Here is a 19,460-nt window from a genome sequence, read left to right as displayed (position 1 = left end):
GATGCCTCGGTTCGTAGGTGTGAGAGGCTAGCTTTGGATGGTTTTAGGCGGGGTAGGGGTAGGCTGAAGAAGTACTGGGGAGAGATGATTAGGCGGGACATGGAGCAGTTACAGCTCACTGAGGACATGACCCTAGATAGGAAGATCTGAAAGACGCTAATTAGGGCAGAAGGCTAGGGTCAGTTTGAGTCGCCAGTGTAGGAAATTACTTGGTAGGGTAATTATTCTTGTTATGATACCTTGTTTCAAGCTTTATTACGAATCTGTTTACTTTTCTCTGTTTACTATTACTTGTGGGTGTCGTATTTATGTTATGCCATCTTGTTCCATGCTTTACTATGAATTTGTTTAGTATTCCGTGTCTCGAGCCAGGGGTCTATCGGAAACAACCTTTCTACTTCTTTAGGGGTAGAGGTATGGACTGCTTACATCTTACCCTCCCCAGGTCTCACTATGTGGGAATACACTGGGTTTGTTGTTGTTGTTGAAGTATCATCAAATGCAAGGGAAGGCTGTGTATAATAAATCCTTGTGGTTCAGCCTTTTCCCCGGACCCACGCATACTGGAGTTTAAGCGCACCGGGCTGCCCTTTTCTAAATACCACCAAATTGACTGATCTACAAGTCAAACAAGAGAAATATAGAATTTAGATATACATGCCAGAAGAGCAAGTAAATTGGAAGTTTTGTAATGTCTAGCTCTAGCACCATGTTAGTGCTAGGCAGTTGATGCTTTCAGACATGGACTCAACTGGCATCAACAGGTTACATGCATCTCATCTTTATTATGGAAAAATGCAAACATTGATATGATGTATATCTGGGATCCCAAATAAAGGGGTAAAAGGGCTGCTGCTCGAGTAACGGCAGCGATAAAAAGCCTATTCTGAGCATTCAAGATTCTCAACGGAACAAGAAAAACAAGACTAACGAGGATATAACGCTAGCCTACATGTGAATGGGCTTGTCATAAGTAGCCATGGCCGCTTCTTTGAGTGCCTCGCTCATTGTTGGATGTGCATGGCACGTACGAGCAATGTCCTCACTTGATGCTCCGTACTGCAATGCCAAGACAGCTTCGTGAATAAGCTCCCCTGCATTAGGTGACATAATGTGGACGCCCAGTATCTTGTCGCTCTCTTTCTCAGCAATAACCTTGACAATTCCCTCAGCATCATCAATTGCCTTGGCTCGACTGTTTGCTAGGAAAGGAAATTTGCCTACACGGTAATCAACTCCGAGTGCCTTTACCTGTTCCTCAGTTTTCCCAACATAAGACACCTCAGGGTGAGTGTAAACAACTCCAGGAACCATATCATAGTCTACATGACCCTCTTTGCCTGCAATGAACTCTACGCAAGCAACACCATCCTCCTCTGCCTTGTGAGCCAACATCGGTCCAGGAATGACATCACCGATAGCATATACACCTGAGACGTTGGTAGCAAAACGTTCATTGACCAAGATTCTACCACCTTTGTCAGTTTCAACTCCTATCTTGTCCAATTCAAGCCCTGAAGTGAATGGAACTCTTCCAGCGGAGACGAGAACAACATCAGCCTCGAGAGTAGTTTGCTCACCGCCGGATGCAGGTTCAAGAGTCAATTTCACACCATCACCGGTGGTATCAACTGATACCACCTTAGTCTTTAGCATAAATTTCATCTTTTGCTTCTCAAGAGCGCGTTGGAACTGCTTGCGAACTTCACCATCCATGGTTGGAACAATATCAGCTGCAAATTCAACAACAGTCACCTCTGAGCCGAGGCGACCCCAGACAGATCCCATCTCAAGGCCTATATAGCCAGCACCAATAACAACAAGTCTTTTTGGAATTTCAGTCAAAGCTAATGCTCCAGTAGATGACACAATTCTCTTTTCATCAATGGTTATGCCAGGTAGATCTTTGACATCAGAGCCAGTTGCAATAATAATATTTTTGCCTTTAACGACAGAGTTACCACCTTCGTTGGTGTCAACAGAAATTTCGGAAGGCGAGAGGAATTTACCATAGCCCTTAACATAGTTTACTTTGTTCTTCTTGAATAGACCCTCAATACCTCGTGTTAAGTTGGACACGGCTTTGTCTTTTTGTCCCATCATGGCAGGGAGATCAACTTCGACAGAAGAAAACTTCACACCGTGATTGGCAAATGAATGTTGCGCTTCATGAAACATGTGGGACGAATGAAGCAGTGCCTGACGCAACACGTAAAGAGAATATTAGAAGATTAGATGTAAACAAGTTGTAGACTTCACAAACTGACTACTAAAAAGGTTTCAAGCAGTCAGTGACAATATAATAAAATAGTGGACCACTATACAACGATATTTACAGAATGCCAATGCCATTTAAACTTAATATGCAGAAGAGTCATATAATGTTTACATGATGTCACATAAACAGCATACCAGGCGAATTATTACCTTGTGAACTCTGAGTATGGATTATCAAAAGCGAGGGGAAAGACAACAGTAAGTCCATCCCATTTAATAAAAATGCACCAGGTTATTTGTCATCACTGAACAAATGGACCGACCTCTCAGGGAAGTTATACCATTGGAGTTGGTACATGAGAACCCACCATCATGTCGCATTTAAGGGCATCGATGAAAACATTTCGGCAAATAATGGAAAATTGGAAATGGTGGACATGTAATTCATCTCATGCAGCATTCCGCAAGACCCCTCAACTCAATTGTCTTGCTAAATTTCCAAACCAAGGGAAGATCAGACAATCACGAAACAACTATTAACATTGAGAAGCCTTAAAAAGTAAAAGAAACTATAAGCATTATGAAAAGCTTTCTGAAAGTCAAGATATGATCTGGGACAGTATCCTTCCCATTTCTTGGATAGTCAAACAGGAGTGCCGGACTGTAACTAACTTGAATATAGAGTATTAAAAGGAAACTAAAAACAACAACAGTTATGCCTCACTCGCAAACAAGTTGGGTCCAACTATGTGAATCTTCACTTATCATGTTACTGCATTTAAATCTAAGGCCAATATTATATAAAATAAAAATAAAAATAAAATTTGGAAAAGGAAACTGAATTCTCTCATATTTAAAACTCGGAAAATACAAAACTCAAAAGCAGAAAAGGTCTAGGTGGTAGGTACATATAATTTTCACTGTAAGTTAAATTTCTTCTGGTCATATATAAGTTAAATTTCTATCAGAACTTCCAATTTCCTACAATAATTTCCCTTTACACAATTCTCCTCTGAGTGTCTAAGAGGCTCTCACTTTCTTTTGTAGCATTTTCCCACAAATTGCCACAAATCTGTTTTCAAGTGCGTAACTCAGATTTTCAGATGTTCCATAATTTGCAGTTCTGAAGCCTTCTGAATTCATATCCTCCAGGAAACTAGTACAGATTCCTCCAGAACCTACTAGTTTTTTTGTTTGGGATAACTGTGCTGCCCGGGCAAGCTTGCGCACACATCAACTAGTTCCACGGGATATCTGGCAGCAACAGATATCAGGAAACTGTCCACCAAGGGTAGAACAAATGGGAAGAAATCACCTAGTTTTTGTCTCTGCTGGGATTGAACCTGAGACCTCATGGTGCTCAACCCACGTCATTGACCACTAGGCCACACCCTTGGGTACTCCAGAACCATTAGTTTTAAAGAGGACTTCTGGTAGCAGTTACAAGTCATATCCATTTAGTACTTGAAAAGTAAGTTGTTCTACATCAACTATAATCAAGGGTGGACCCACGTGTCACCGTGAGGGCGCACGTGCACCCGGTAACCTTTTAAAAAATTTATATATATATATATGTATATATATATCCGAATGAGGTTAATATAATAGATTGTGCACCCTCAATATCAAATTGGGTCTTGGTGCACTGGTTCTATGCTCAGTTGTGCGCGTCATTGATGCCTCAACGTCGTGGGTTCGATCCTAGATGGGGGAGGATATTGTTTTTTTCTACAAATTTCTTCCTTTATAACTTTACTTGCCACCTCATCTGGCCCCACTTTGTTGCTTTTACCTTTACAAATACAATAACCCATGGAATGTTCTATTCTCAAATCCCAATCCCACACGTTTTTTTGTCCCCAATTCCCAAAACCCTAAATTCTAAATTATTTCCCCCAAAATTCACTCCAACTTGAAAATTAAATTCTAAATTATTTTCCCCAAAATTCACTCAACTTCAAAATACTCACCAACTCATGCAACCATCAGCAGCAGCAGCGGCCAAGGGCCAACGAAAACACGGCGTCATTCCGACAAACAACAATACAAGTTAGATTTTATCTGTATCTTTATTGTATATTATTTTTATCTTGAAACATAAAGAGGGGTATAATTTTTTTATTAAAAATGTCATATTTATTTATTTTGTCTTACGAATGAAGGGAAGTAGGAAACGTGATTCATCCATTACAATATTATATCATTTTTGTTATTTTATAAGGAGGGGTGTGATTCCCCTATTGAAATTGTCTGCGTCTCCTTATTTTTTTCGAGCAGTGTGATTCCTCCATTACATGTAGTTGATAATTGACATTTGATTATTTTGCTCATAATTTTTTGTAATTTTAAGTTTAAAAGAATTGTATGCTAAATTATGTAGTTGATAATTGACATGACTATGTAAAAGATAATGGTGCACCCCCTATCTTCAAATCCTGGGTTCGCCTCTGACTATAATAATATCCTTGTTGATTTCACAGCATATATCTAAGTAATGATAGTAATTAGTGACTTTGATATGATATCGATCAAAAAAGTGTAATTACAAACTAAAAGTACTTTTATCAATCAAACATCTATAATTATAAGGTCAAGTTTAAATTGATATTATGTAATTAATTCTATATACAACAGCATCACACTCCCAAACAAGGTCAACTAACCTAAACCTCCGATGAAACATCTACAAGTCTTTGTAAAGTATTGAAATCCTGGAATAATACATCTCCAATCAGCTCCCAAACAACCACATTGGCGCATAGTAAGCACATAATCCCTCAACTACCCAAACTGATGTTTGACAATGGTCTGAAGTTTCAAATTCACATTCCTAAAATTTTAGAACACATAATTTTGCTCAATATTCAATAGCAGAAATGCACAATGATATCTGTAGAGGCCATTGTTCTTGTGTTAATTAAAAACTCATAATCAATCAACTAAACTCAATCCCAATGTAGTCAGACCTACTATATGAAAATCTTTATCTATTCTACTCGTTATCAAGAAATCTGTGTCCATTATACTCTATTTAGGGTCTATTTCATTTCAATACTAAATAATTGTGCTTTACAACGAACTAGTAGCTCTCTAGATCTCACCATATCCAACTCTCCAGCCAAAATTAGAAGACTCCTCACGGATATTGAACCTTAATGTAAGTGTAACATAACAATTCTAATATGCTCTCCAAATCTCACAAATTTCTTGCTTCCAAAGGTGTGGCCTAGAGATCAATGACGTGGATTAAGTACCGTGAGATCTTATGTTCAATTCTCAACAGAGATAAAAAGAAAAAGTGATTTCTTTCCATTTATTTAGTCTAAGGTGCACGAAAGTCGGCTCGAACACAATTATCTTGTGCAATTAGTCTAAGGTGCACGAAAGCTGACTCGAACACCATTATCTCGTGGAATAGTCTAAGATGCACGAAAGTTGACATGAACACCATTATCTCGTGGAATTAGTCTAAGGTGCATGAAAGTTGGTTCGAACACCATGGTTATCAAGAAAATTGTCTCTATTAATTGAGGTGCACGAAAATTGGCTCGAACACCACGATTATCAAAAAAAAGACAAACTAATCTAAGCTGCACGAAAGCTGACACAGACACTATGGTTATCAAAAAATTGTCTCCTTTTGAATTAGTTGAGGTGCACGAAAGCTGACTCGAACACCATGTTTATCACAAAAAATCTCCTTTTAAATTAGTCGAGGTGCACGAAAGCTGGATCGAACACCACGATTATAAAAAAAAAAAAATCCTCCCTTCAGACTAATCTAAGCTGCACAAAAGCTGGTCGAACACCACGATTATCAAAAAAAAAATCTCCTTCCAAACTAATCTAAGCTGCACAAGAGCTGGCTCGAACACCATTATCTTGTGGAATTAGTCTAAGGTGCACGAAAAATGGCTCGAACACCACGATTATCAAAAAAAAATCTCCTTTCAAACTAATCTAAGGTGCGCGAAAGCTGGCTCGAACACCATGGTTATCAAAAAAATTGTCCCTTTGAATTAGTTGAGGTGCACGAAAGCTGACTCGAACACCCCGATTATCACAAAAAAAAAATCTCCTTTCAAACTAATCTAAGCTGCACGAAAGTTGGCTCGAACACCACTATTATCAAAAAAAAAGTCTCCTTTCAAACTAATCTAACCGGCACGAAAGCTGGCTCAAACACCACGATTATCAAAAAACAATCTCCTTTCAAACTACCAATCTAAGCTGCACAAAAGCTGGCTCAAACACCACGATTATCGCAGAAAAAATCTCCGTTCAAACTAATCTAAGCTGCACGAAAGCTGGCTCAAATACCACGATTATGAAAAAATCACATAAGTTTCAAATCAAAATAACAAAAAAGTACAGTACCTTAGAAGGAATACAACCAACATTAAGACAAGTACCACCTAAAGTACCCCGTTTTTCAATACAAGTAGTTTTAAGTCCAAGTTGCGCCGCTTTAATCGCCGCCACATAGCCACCGGGACCACCGCCGATAACAACGACGTCGTTTTCATCGGATCCTGACGAAAAACTTCGCGTCAAAGAGAACGAATACTTTGAATTGCTGTAGAGAAATCTGGATGATAGATAAGTTGAAAATTTTCGTCTAGATAAGGTTAAAATCGTCATTAGTGAAGATCGGTGATCAGAATTGTGAGCTTCCGGTGAACGGGCGGGGGAGTTCCGGTGGAATTCCGGTAGGGGCTTTTTGGTCAATTTTGGGAGATTTTGGTAATGGGAAAATGTTGAGTTGTTGAAGAGGGAGGGGAAAGTTTTATTTGGTACTTTTTGTTCTTTCTTTTTTGAGTTAATAGCACTTTGGTCTCTAAATTATTGCTAAACAGTTGTTTAGTACCCGTAAAGCAGCTTTAGCTTATTGAAGACGTGACCCTAAATAAAAAGATGTGAAGGAGGCAACTTACGATAGAAGGACAGTAAAGAAAGTGTGTCGGCGCTAGTAGATAGGAGGACTTTGTTATCCGTGTTAGTAGTTATAGTACCAATATTATTTCAAAATATCGTATCTTTTGTTGTATTACTTGTGAGTCTTTTTACGGTGTTATTCAGCATGATAATTTCTATTGTATTTTGTACTTTTACTATTTCAAACAATGGTACGAAACTGCGTACACTTATCCTTTTCAGATCCCACTTTGAAAGAAATATACTAGTATGTTGTTGAATTGTTCAGTACCCCTTTTCATAAATGGTGTGTCTTTGCTTTCTTTAAGTCGAGATTCTGCATACAAAGTAGAGAAAGGTCTTTATACACTCTATTCTTCTCAATCTCTCGTTTGTGAGATTATATTGAATATATTGGGGTGTGATTATTTTAGTACCCATAATATCTCACTAAGCACAATTAAGTCTTCAAATAATTAGATTTTGCATTTTTAATCCTTTTGTTTGTGAATACTTATAAATATAATATACTATAATTACCAATCGTTCTACGAATTAATTGAACTTAATTTAGTCGTGTTATGTCAAGTTTGAAATATTATTTTATATAATGATAATATAATTGGATTGTGTGTATTGGGAAGCATTTGCCTCAAGTTAATACTTTAAAGTAAGAAGAATTAACCCAAACTACACAAGGCAAATCCAAATCATTTCTCAAATTGCAGGCCTTTACCCTGCTCATATCCACACAATCAACTACTATGAAGTATCAACCATGTATTGCATTGGAGTAACAGGTAAAGATGCTATCATGTGACCAGGAGATTCTTACCGAAATGAAGAAAGCATTGGAGTAACTGGTAAAGATGCTATTATATGGCCAGAAGATTCGTACCAAAATACAGATGCGTACAATAGACACTTGTGGGCCAAATCTTCCCTAGCCCTTGCACATAATAGGAGCTTTAATGCACCAGACAACCCTTTTTAGGTATCAAGGAGCTAGAATGCAGACAAATGAAAATACGAAGTAAAGGAAACATGTCGATTAATAAGGAAATCAATACAGCGCATTCAGCAGAAAGAACAGCAACAACAACGAATAATTGAAGAGATATAAGTGACAAGAAACTACTAAATGCACAGGCACATAAAGGAATATAAAGAGCTAAAACAGAAATACACACAAGAACCATAATTGAACAACTTTGCAACACGACTGACAATTCAAACTGGAGAAACTCAGTTACTGAAGTCTAGGATAAACATCAAGCAAAGGTCTAAACTTCCATTTCAACAAGGCCAGGCCGCGAACATTACATTTGTCTTAAAGAGTCAACGATACAACGACTAAAGAATACCAAAAGTGAGCACTTTGCTTTTTTCTTTTTATCTTAATGCTGAAGAAAAGATATGGAAACCTTGAATCTGTTGAAAAAAGGAAGCCAAAAGGAAGAAACTTGCACTGTATTTGAAGTAATATCAGCCATCATCCGAACCCCAACCCAACCACAAACTAAAAATTAGTACCTCAACCATATTCTCCTCGAAAGGAGGATGCAGAACATAACATTACCCAAGGAAACTTATTATCCGATCAACTTTGGTAGGCCCAAGTATATTATACGATAGCGAACTAAATTTTTCCTCCAGTATCCCAACTTACTGAGGTCATGCATACTCACTTGAGGATTGTTTTTCCAGACCCACTGGCCTCATCGCGCTGGAAAGCTCTAGGATCAAGCGGAATGGTTCCAATCGTTAGGAAACCAGAAGATTCAGCTCGTCCATTAACTTTAACAGGCATAGATCCCACGGTGACGACATCAACCGACTGGGTGGTGGCTTCTGTGTTGTTACCTACAGTATGTACATCCAGGGGCTGATCTTTCGATGGTTTTGGGTTGATAGTTAAGGAACCAATCTTCAATGCACTATTAATGTGTGGACCTTCTTCAGCCACAAGTTTGTCACCATTACTTGTGTTCTCTTTGTTAGCTTTAGAATCTATGGGATCCGGTTCTGCAGGAACAGCCTTGCAATTTCCTTTGTTAGCTTTAGAATCTATAGGATCCGGTTCTGCAGGAACAGCCTTGCCATTTCTAGATTGTTGGTGTTCACTACACTTTGAGATCTTCTCACATTCACCAGAAGGTAAACCAGAAGATGAATTTAGCTTGCGCGGAGGATCTAGTACAGGAACATGAAATGGGCTATCGTAGCTCCTGATTAGCAGCTTGGATTTCTCTTCCTGCAAGACTTTCTGTCTGTTTTCATAGTACATGAAGTCATCTAGTAATGATGTCCTCGATGCATAATCCTTGAATACTTTCAGCATCTCAATGCCTTTCTTGTAGCGTATCTGCACATTGAAAATAAAGAATGTCAGATTTTTTCCACTGCCTTCCTTGCGGGCAGCAAAAGAAACCACAAATAAAAATACAATGCCCCACAAAGCATAAAGCATACTCTGCAACTGAATGTGAATCAAATGGGGAGAAAGGACTGGGAACGAAGAGCATAAATAAGATTGCAGTTAATCACACACGGGAAAAAAAATAGTGATTGGTCAACACTTGTCTACAAATGACATAAACATGAATAGTAGAAATTAATTGAAGAAGTTCTCGAATGAGTGTAACCTCCATTGGCTCCAAAAAAGAAAATGTAATAGAAGAAAAAAGGAGAAGACCGCAGAGAAAAAGCAATGAATAATGCGGAAAAAGGAGAGTTAAATGGAAGGATAAATCATTGATATCGAGTTAGAGAAACGAACAATAAAGAGAACCAGGAAATTTGGCGGCAGGTTCTATGGCATTTACATATGGAGTTTATTTAGTAGCAGGTTTTATGACATTGCCAATATATGTTCCGTATATTAGCCACCTCAGACCAAAAATACTAAGTTCAGGTAAACATACTGATGAAAAAACAAGAGGCAGAAGCAAAGACAACAATATATGTTGCAAACATGCAGAGTTAGATAGAAAACCTCTTGTGTGTCTCTGCTGTTAGTTACTGGCTTGTTCTCATTGTTCTCTAATATAATATGCCTAAAATTAGGGTTTGGGACATCCTTTATGAAGTGCCACTTCACAGGGAAGCTACCACTCCACTTATCTTGCTGCCAAAAATCCATATCCTTGTAGAAGTCCACAGGACCAGTCATTTCAGCGACACCACAAAACTGGCCACTTGCATTAACCTTCATATTCAAGATTCAAAGACAATATCAAATTAGTTGGGCTTATTTGGAAAACGAAATATTACGCTAAAATAATTGGTGCTTATTGCTGATTAGACCTAAATGTTAGAAATCAACTAACCGAGAAAAAAAGGAATATTGGGCACCCTCTTGGATTTCCAGCAGCAATTCTCTGAGCATCTTCATAAGCACTATTCAGCTTCTTATTCCCGTTAGGGGTTGATGACCAAACATTGTACTTTATACTCTTGTGCACATCATCCTCACTGTACGATTTGATCACAAAAAACTTGGCATTCACGAAGTCCATCAGAAAATCACCTCTATTATACTCCTCAGCATGAATAACTATATTGCCTTGCACATCAACATTTCCTGCCCTTGTAGTGTAGGCCTTCACAACCAGTTGCTTTTTCATTTTGTCAATTCTAGGTCCTCGATTCTGTTCTGACAATGTATCAGGACTAACCTTCCCATCACTTGGGGTTATTCCATTAAGAAACTTTGGCCTGACTTTATCTGTATTAGCACGCTCATGAGCACCTGATCTGAGATTAGACAAGTCAATTTCAGATGGCAGAGGAGCCCTCAGCTGACCGTGATTAGACAAAGCCTTCCCATGAATAATGCTTCCTATAGCTTGAGCAACTTTACCCTATCAAAGGATTCACATAAAGAGATGCATGAGCCACAGCACCATGAAGAGGTGAAGAAAAGATACAAGTTAGAATTTCCACAATAAGTACCAAGAGCATACTTGAAATTAGGATAAAACTAACAAATCAACCCACATAAAAGAAGCCCTATCGGACACCTTCTAAACACGAAAGACAGTTCCTTACCGGGTGTACTTGAGAGGATTGACTGGAAAAACCATGTGACACATGCTGCTTGCTCGATGCAGCATTGACCTTTGCATTTTCAGATCCCCTGTTAGATGCAATTCTATAACCTGAAGCTGGCCCTAATGATGTTGGGGTAAAGATTGGAGATGTTGGGGATAAATTACGTTTAAGACGAAGACCATCAGCTCTATTAGTAGAAGATAGAACACCATCCATTATCGGGTCTGCAGCACTCGCAGGAATACCAGATGTAGATGGTACTGTCATGGGAAAGTACGATGATGATCCCAAGTTTTCGTAAGGGGGGATTGTGTAGTAATGTTGTTGCCCTGCACATGGACCATCAACTCCTACTACAGCACCGGGAATGTAAGGGTTGTATGGGTTATATGAAGACTGTGCACATCCATAGTTAGGTGTATAATATACATACGGGTAACTTTCATTTTGACCATCCTGAAATGCAAAAAATAAAGGAGTTACAGATACAGTTAACACAGACAATACACTGCAACAAAAATGAATAAAAATATTAATGTACTTTGGTTATCTAGGTCGAAGAATGAACTAACCATATACTGAACATCTTGACCATCCAGACCAAAAAATCCTTGGTGGCCATCCCAATCACCGGGCGATTCTAATCCTGACCAAATAAAACATAAACATAAGGGATCCACTAACATTGGCAATTTGGCATCTCAAGTTAATTCCAGTCTCGTACCTCGCTTGTCAAATAAAGCTAAACCAAAAAACATCCAGTATCATACCTGTACAGAAATAACCATAATTGGTGGCAGGTGGATAATATAATCCCTGATCAACAACAAACTCTGGGACTCCTTCATTATACATAGCTTGAAAGTTCTGAAGCAGCGGACTGGTGATCTGCAGGTTTGCCTCAGTACCCTGAATCTGGTAACACAGACAAAATAACCATCACACACTAAAATAAAGAGACACTGAAAGTCGCTGAATATTTTTGTTAATAGGGGCAAAACTGTCTAAAATATTCATACAAATCCCAAACTTCACCGTATAATCATCCACATATACTTTCTCGGGAATATTATAGACTCAAGACTAATCTACACATCTTTGCTCAGGAATATTACTCAAGACTACCACTCCTTCACAGAAAAGAAGTAACACAAAAATCTAACAACTAATAGGCGTGTGTGACTCTTAACAGGCTCGTTGGTTTAAAAGAAGCAAAAAATTACGTCAAAAGAAAAACGAAAAATGCAGCAATTTGTCAGAACTGCTATAAAACAAACAAAAGTTTAGCAGCCGACCCACACAAAATAAAAGGAAACAAAATCTAAAATGCACTACCATCCATCAATTTCATCAGCAAAAAGTTATACTACATGTTTGACAAAACTCTTTCTCCAACATCTAGTGCATCCAAATAGCTAAAGCTAAACTCCCAAATATGCTCATAAATTCGTCAGATCAGTCTCTATTTCATCCACAACTCAAATCACGCAAGGAAATGACACAATAGAAAAAACATACTACTATAAATTAAGCACGAATATAATTCAAGATATAACTAGAAACATCTTTAGTCATGTACAGTCGACCACAATCAGCTATATCTCAAATCATAAACTAGCTAACGTCAGCTATGCAAATCCTCATACTAGTTAGACTATTTTAGCCAGGCTGTCAAACCTAACGAAACCAGTTCCTATATTTGGGCTTGGGACCAAGAATATTTTGTAAAGCTCACATAAGCTCTCTGGATTTCACATAAACAGGAAGTGAAACCATAAAAGCTGAAATAGTATGATCGCAAAGCAAATTAACCATCCAAAAAGCAGCACACCCAAACTACCACATTCCGCAATCCTAAACTACAAGTCAATTATATTCCGCACATTAAACACACAATAAGAACAATCACCCCAATGTAATCCCACAAGTAGGTTTGGGGAGGATAGTAGCAGCGGAGCAAAGATTTTCACTAAGGGGTTCAACAAAATACAAAGAAATAAAGCACAAAGAAGCCAAAGGAGGTTCGACATCTACTGCAACAACATACCCAGTGTAATCCCACAAAGTGGGGTCTGGGAGGGTAGTGTGTATGCAGACCAAACCTCTACCCTTAGAGGTAGAGCAACTGTTTGTTTCCAATAGATGCTCAACTCAGGATAAATCTACTTTATATAGATTAAAAGAAATAGTTTTAAACATGTATAAATAGTGCAAATTCCCATCTATGGGGGTTCAGATAAACACCCTCTTCAGGGTAGTGTGTACGCATATCTTACACCTATCTTGAGAAGGTTAGATTGTTTCCGCTAGCCCTCGGAAAAAACAGATGAAAAACACACCAGTAGCAACAAGCAGAAACAACAACACAAACATCAATCCAAAAAAAAAAATAATAATAATAATAATAACAACATTTTTTAAAGTCTAAAACACAACCACCATACCTCAATCCCAACTAGTTTCAGCTTGAATATGATCCAACTATCAAAAAAAATCTAAACTTTACACACCCAAAAGATACAGCAAACACACTAAATACTGAAGAACAAAAAGGTTCTAAAAAGACACATTTAATAAATGCTTGCTGAATTTGAGAAGAAAAAAATACCAATCGCAAAGAAGACTCAGCACATTAAACACACAAAAAAGACAATGATTCTTTAAAATACAACTAACACGCCTCAATGCCAAACTATTTTATACAAAAAAATCAAAACTTCATTTTAAAAAAGCACACACCCAATACTGAAGAACGATAAAGTCCTAAAAACACAGATCTTATAAGAACTTGCTAAATTGAGAAGAAAAAAATTAAAATTGCAAAGCAGAACTGAATGAAGATTAAATTGAACAATTGCTGAACATAAAAAGAGAGAAAACCCTAACCCTAGAAGAGAAACAAAAGTGCAGACTTTTGCAAAACAAAAAAATTGGAAGACTGGAGTGGGGGTATTAATAGGGTGGGAGGGGGGTGGGAGGGGGGGTGGGGAATGGGTGGGTGATGGCCAGATGTAACAGTGCACAACACGAGAATGGTGCACGAAAGTTTTGGATTGTACTTTTTCCATACATAGCGACAGTTCTACATATGTTGCGGAGGAAAAGGAAAAAAGGGAACAAAACGATGTCGGCGTGAATTTTTTTGGAACAATCTAGTGAATCATGAATTAAATTAAGAATTTAAAGAAGGAACAGAATAAGAAAATAAATAAATTAGGAACAGAAAAAGAGCGTAATAAATAAGATGGAACCACCTAATGAGCTAATGGCAAAATATTCTAGATGGGGAACATGTTTCAACAAATTTTATTTGGATTCTGATTTTATACTTTAATCGCAACAGGAAAGAAACCTAAAATGCACTACCATCCATCAATTTCATTTCATGATCTAATGCATCCAACTAGTTAAGCACCACCCACATATGCTCAAAAATTTTGCCACATCAGTCTCCATTCCAGCCACAACTCAAATCACACAAGAAAATGATACACTAGAAAAACAAACTAAGCACGAATATAATCCAAGCTACAATAGAAACCTCCTTTGCCCTGATCTTTTAAAAAAAAAAAAAAACTAGAAACCTCTTTTGACATGTACAATCAATCAATCAACTACATCTCAAATAATAAACTAGCTAATGTCAGCTCTGCAAAATCCTCATACTAGTTGATCTATTTAAGCCAGGCCGTCAACCTACAAAAATCTTGCTCCTATATCTGGGCTTGGAACCAAGAATATTTTGTAAAGTTCACATAAGCGCTCTGAATTTTCACATAAGCAGGAGAACTGGACCATAAAGTTCAAAATAAGCTGAAATGGCATGATTGCAAAGCAAATTAGCAAATCCAAAAAGCAGAATACCCAAACCATGGAGGTTTAAGTATGTTTTAACTCCCTAAGCAGATGAAGATAAAACCCAAAAGAGAATCAACATGTTATGTATAAAATACAACTACCACACCTCACTCCTAAACTAGAAGTCAATTATATTCCGCACATTAAACACACAACAACAATACCCGGTGCAATCCCACAAATTGGCTCTGGAGAGGGTAGTGTGTACTCATAGCTTACCCCTACCTTGAGAAGGTAGAGAGGTTGGTTCTAACAGACCCTCCGCACAAAACAGATGAAAACTACACCAGGTTGGTTCTAACAGACCCTCCGCACAAAACAGATGAAAACTACACCAGCAGCAACAAGCAGAAGCAAAAATACACTCCTCAACACCAAAAACAACAACAAACACAAGAAATAAGATTTGTTTTTTCTAGAACACAACAAACACAACTACCAAATCTCAATTCCAAACTAGTTTCGGATCGACAACATTCCGACTATCAAAAGAAATCTAAACCTAAATGCCAAAAAACAGCATACGCACCAAATACTGAAGAACAATTAAGTCCAAAAAGACAGATTTTATTGTTTAAAAAAACTTGCTGAATTGAGAAGAAATAATTACCACAATGTTTTAAGTCACTAAACAATAAAAGTTAAAGCCCGAAAGAAAATCAACATGTTCTGCATAAAATACAACTACCACACCGCAACCCTAAACTTAGTCATTTATATTCCGCACATTAAACACACACACACAACAACAAACCTAGTGTAATCGGTAGTAGTTGTGGAGGGATTTTCACTAAAGGGGTTCAACATATGAAGAAGCCAAAGCAGGTTCAGCATCTAGAATATCTAGACCAAAAAATATATATATATATTTAACCCAGTATAGATAGTGCAATTTTCTGCCATGTATACAAATAAATAACACACCTAGCACCCAAGGGTGTTGCCTAATTGGAAATGAAACTGGGTAAAGAATCATGAGATATCAGGTTCAAATTCTAATTCTATCAAAGACCAAAATATTAGGTGATTTATTCATATACGTCCTAACCTTGGTGGACGGAGTTACACGGTACATTTGCTGGGAGATGGCAGGTATCTCGTGGAATTAGCTTGTAACCCAAACTAGTCATCCCGGACAGACAACTACGACGCCTTAATCCCAAACCAGTTTGGGGCATATGACTCGACTATCCATAAAACAGCATAAGGTGTGGCATAATTGTCAATAAATTGGGTTAAGAAATCATGAGGTCTTAGGTTCAATACACACTGTGATTTATTTTTATTTGTCCTAACCTTTGTTACCAAGGTTACCATGGCAACTTTTGCTGGGAGGTGGCAGGTATCCCGTGGAACTACTGCGTGACCCAAACTAGTTAACCCGAACAACACAACTACAACACCTCAATCCCAAACTAGTTTGGGGCATACGACCCGACTATTAAAAAAAAAAAAAAACTATCCCAAACTAGTTTGCGGCATACGACCCGACTATCAAAAAAAATCAAAACTTCAAACCAGAAAACAGCATAGGGTGTGGCCTAATTGTCAACAAATTGGATTAAGAATCATGAGGTCTCAAGTTCAAATTCCAACAAACACTAGGTGATTTCTTCCAGTCTATCCTAACCTTGGTGGACAAAGTTACCACGGTACATTTTGTTAGGAGGTGGCAGGTATCCCGTGGAATTAGTCTATGACCCAAACTAGCACGGACACCACAATTACGATGTCTCAATCCCAAACTAGTTTGCGGCATACGACCCCATTATCCCAAGAAATCAAAAATTCATGCCATAAAACAGCAAACACACCAAATACATACCAAGGATGTAGCCTAATAGTCAATAAAGTGGGTTAAGAATCATGAGGTCTAGGTTGATTTCCTCATATCTGACCTAACCTTGGTGGACGGAATTACACGGTACCTTTTGCTAGGAGGTGGCAGATATCTCGTGGAATAAGACTACTATGACACAAACTAGGTTGGACACCACAACTACGACACCTCAAATCCAAACTAGTTAGCACAATCACCGCAACTAAGACGCCTCAATCCCAAACTAGTTAGCACGGACACCACAACTTCAACGCCTCAAATCCAAACTAGTTAGCACGGCCACCGCAATTACGACGCCTCAATCCATTGCAACAACAACACCTCAATCCCAAACTAGTTAGCACGGACACCACAACTACGACGCCTCAATCCCAAACTACTTAGCCCAAACACCACAACTACGACGGCTCAATCCCAAACTAGTAAGCACGGACACCACAACTACGACGCCTCATTCCCAAACTAGAGAATACGGAGCACGGAAACCACAACTATGATGCCTCAATCCCAAACTAGTTAGCCCAGACACCACAACTAAGACGCCTCAATCCCAAAATAGTTGGCACAGACACCACAAACTACACAAACTATGACGCCTCAATCCCAATATAGTTTGGGGCATATAACTCGACTATCAAAGAAAATCATAACTTTATACAAAAAAACCATAGACAAAAAATCGGCAAATATTGAAGAACAACAAAGTCCTAAAAACACAAAATTGGCAAATATTGAAGAGCAACAAAGTCCTAAAAACACAAAACAGGAAAATATTGAACAACAATAAAGTCCTAAAAACACAAAATAGGCATTTATAGAAGAACAATAAAGTCCTAAAAACACAAAACAGGAAAATATTGAACAATAAAGTCCTAAATAGGCAAATACTGGAGAACAATAAAGTCCTACATATGCAAATATTGGAGAACAACAAAGTCCTAAAAACACAAAATAGGCAAATATTGAATAACAATAGTGTCCTAAAAACACAAAACAGGCAAATATTGAATAACAATAGTGTCCTAAAGACACAACACAGGCAAATATTGAAGAACAATAAAGTCCTAAATAAGCAAATATTGGAGATTAATGGAGTTCTAAAAACACAAAATAGGCAAATATTGAAGAACAACAAAGTCCTACAAACATAAAACAGGCAAATATTGAAGAGCAATAAAGTCCTAAATAAGCAAATATTGGAGATTAGTGAAATCCTAAAAACACAAAATAGGCAAATATTGAAGAACAACAAAGTCTTGAAAACACAAAACAGGCAAATATTGAAGAACAATAAAGTCCTAAATAAGCAAATAATGAAGAACAACAAAGTCCTAAAAACAAAAAATAGGCATTTATAGAAGAACAACAAAATCCCAAAACCACAAAATGGGCATTTATAGAAGAACAATAAAGTCCTAAAACACAAAATAGGCAAATGTTGAAAACAACAAAGTCCTAAAAACACAAATTAGGCAAATATTGAATAACAATAAAGTCCTAAAAACACAAAATAGGCAAATATTGAATAACAACAAAGTCCTAAAAACACAAAATAGGCAAATATTGAAGAACAATAAAGTCCTAAAACACAAAATAGGCAAATATTGAAGAACAACAAAGTCCTAAAAACAAAAAAAGAAGCATTGAAGAACAACAAAGTCCTAAAAACACAAAATAGGCAAATATTGAATAACAACAAAGTCCTAAACACACAAAATAGACAAATATTGAAGAACAAAGAAGTCCTAAAACACAAAAAAGGCAAATAAAGAACAACAATAAAGTCCTAAAAACGCAAATAATACAAAAAAAATTGCTAAATTCTGAACAAAAATTTACCAATTGGAGAGCAGATTCAGCACATAAGTTGACCTGCAGAGCTAAAAACAACCTTTAAATTGTTCAAAACATTCAAAAACCCTAACCCTAGAAATTGAAAAAAGACCAAAAAAAATGGCGGACTTTTGGAAAATTGGAAAGGAGAGTGAGGGTGGGTATTAAAAGTGGGGAGGGTGGGAGTGGGGTGGGGTGGGGTGGGGTAATAAAGCGGGGGTGGGTGGGTGGAGGCAGATGGAACAGTGCACAACACGAAGGCGGTGCACGAAAGTATATTGATGTACCCTTTTTATTTTTCTAACACAGCGACACTTCTTATATACCTTCTTCTTACTCCGTCTCAATTTATAGACATATTTTGAATTTCAAAATTTATATAGGTTTATCATTGATTTTAATTTCTTCGTCTTGGTTCCAGTATATCTTTTTAATATTTTTCAAATTTTTTATAAGCTTTATTTCTAAAAAAAAAAAAATTAAAAATTTTGTGTCCAAATTTACGATCAAAGTTAAATAATTAACTCTTAGAAAGGGAAAAACATCACATAAGTTGGGGCACAGTACTTCTTTCATTTCGTTTTATTTGATCCTTGTCAAAAATAATTATTTCAATTAATTTATTTAATTTATAAAATTAAAATAATTATCATTCTTTCAATATTGATTTTATTATTTATATAAAGTATAAATAATAGTAAAATTTAAATGTTTTAAATATAAATAATGAAATTATTTTGATAAA

At 37.2% G+C, this 19,460-nt stretch overlaps 2 protein-coding genes across 2 annotated transcripts; both read right to left on the bottom strand.

Moving 5' to 3' along the window:
* Positions 1-948: 948 nt before the first annotated feature.
* On the bottom strand, positions 949-6,858 carry LOC107850225 (dihydrolipoyl dehydrogenase, mitochondrial). Its single transcript, NM_001324666.1, has 2 exons — positions 6,595-6,858; positions 949-2,199 (listed from the first exon to the last, which is right to left on the bottom strand). Exons 1-2 carry the CDS (start codon positions 6,856-6,858, stop codon positions 949-951), a joined length of 1,515 nt encoding a protein of 504 aa, NP_001311595.1.
* Positions 6,859-8,396: 1,538 nt separating this feature from the next.
* Positions 8,397-19,009, bottom strand: LOC107850226 (YTH domain-containing protein ECT4). Its single transcript, XM_016694633.2, has 7 exons — positions 18,722-19,009; positions 11,955-12,099; positions 11,757-11,830; positions 11,182-11,640; positions 10,461-10,994; positions 10,127-10,339; positions 8,397-9,496 (listed from the first exon to the last, which is right to left on the bottom strand). The coding sequence occupies exons 2-7, from the start codon at positions 12,037-12,039 to the stop codon at positions 8,816-8,818; spliced, it is 2,046 nt and encodes a 681-aa protein (XP_016550119.1). The 5' UTR covers positions 12,040-12,099; positions 18,722-19,009; the 3' UTR covers positions 8,397-8,815.
* Positions 19,010-19,460: the final 451 nt, after the last annotated feature.

Source organism: Capsicum annuum, chromosome 12, assembly GCF_002878395.1.
Source record: "Capsicum annuum cultivar UCD-10X-F1 chromosome 12, UCD10Xv1.1, whole genome shotgun sequence".
In the NCBI taxonomy this organism is placed as follows: domain Eukaryota; kingdom Viridiplantae; phylum Streptophyta; class Magnoliopsida; order Solanales; family Solanaceae; genus Capsicum; species Capsicum annuum.
This window is presented reverse-complemented; position numbering and strand designations above follow the sequence as displayed.

Bases quoted from the DNA above. Each gene is read 5' to 3' on its own strand.
- LOC107850225 (NM_001324666.1), bottom strand. From the start codon at position 6,858: ATGACGATTTTAACCTTATCTAGACGAAAATTTTCAACTTATCTATCA. The intron at 2,200-6,594 runs GTACTGTACTTT...GTGTTGCGTCAG, and splicing joins TTGGTTGTATTCCTTCTAAG to GCACTGCTTCATTCGTCCCA.
- LOC107850226 (XM_016694633.2), bottom strand. From the start codon at position 12,039: ATGTATAATGAAGGAGTCCCAGAGTTTGTTGTTGATCAGGGATTATAT. The intron at 10,995-11,181 runs GTAAGGAACTGT...ATCCTTTGATAG, and splicing joins AATCCTCTCAAGTACACCCG to GGTAAAGTTGCTCAAGCTAT. The intron at 9,497-10,126 runs GTTTTCTATCTA...TTCAATGTGCAG, and splicing joins ACAGCAGAGACACACAAGAG to ATACGCTACAAGAAAGGCAT.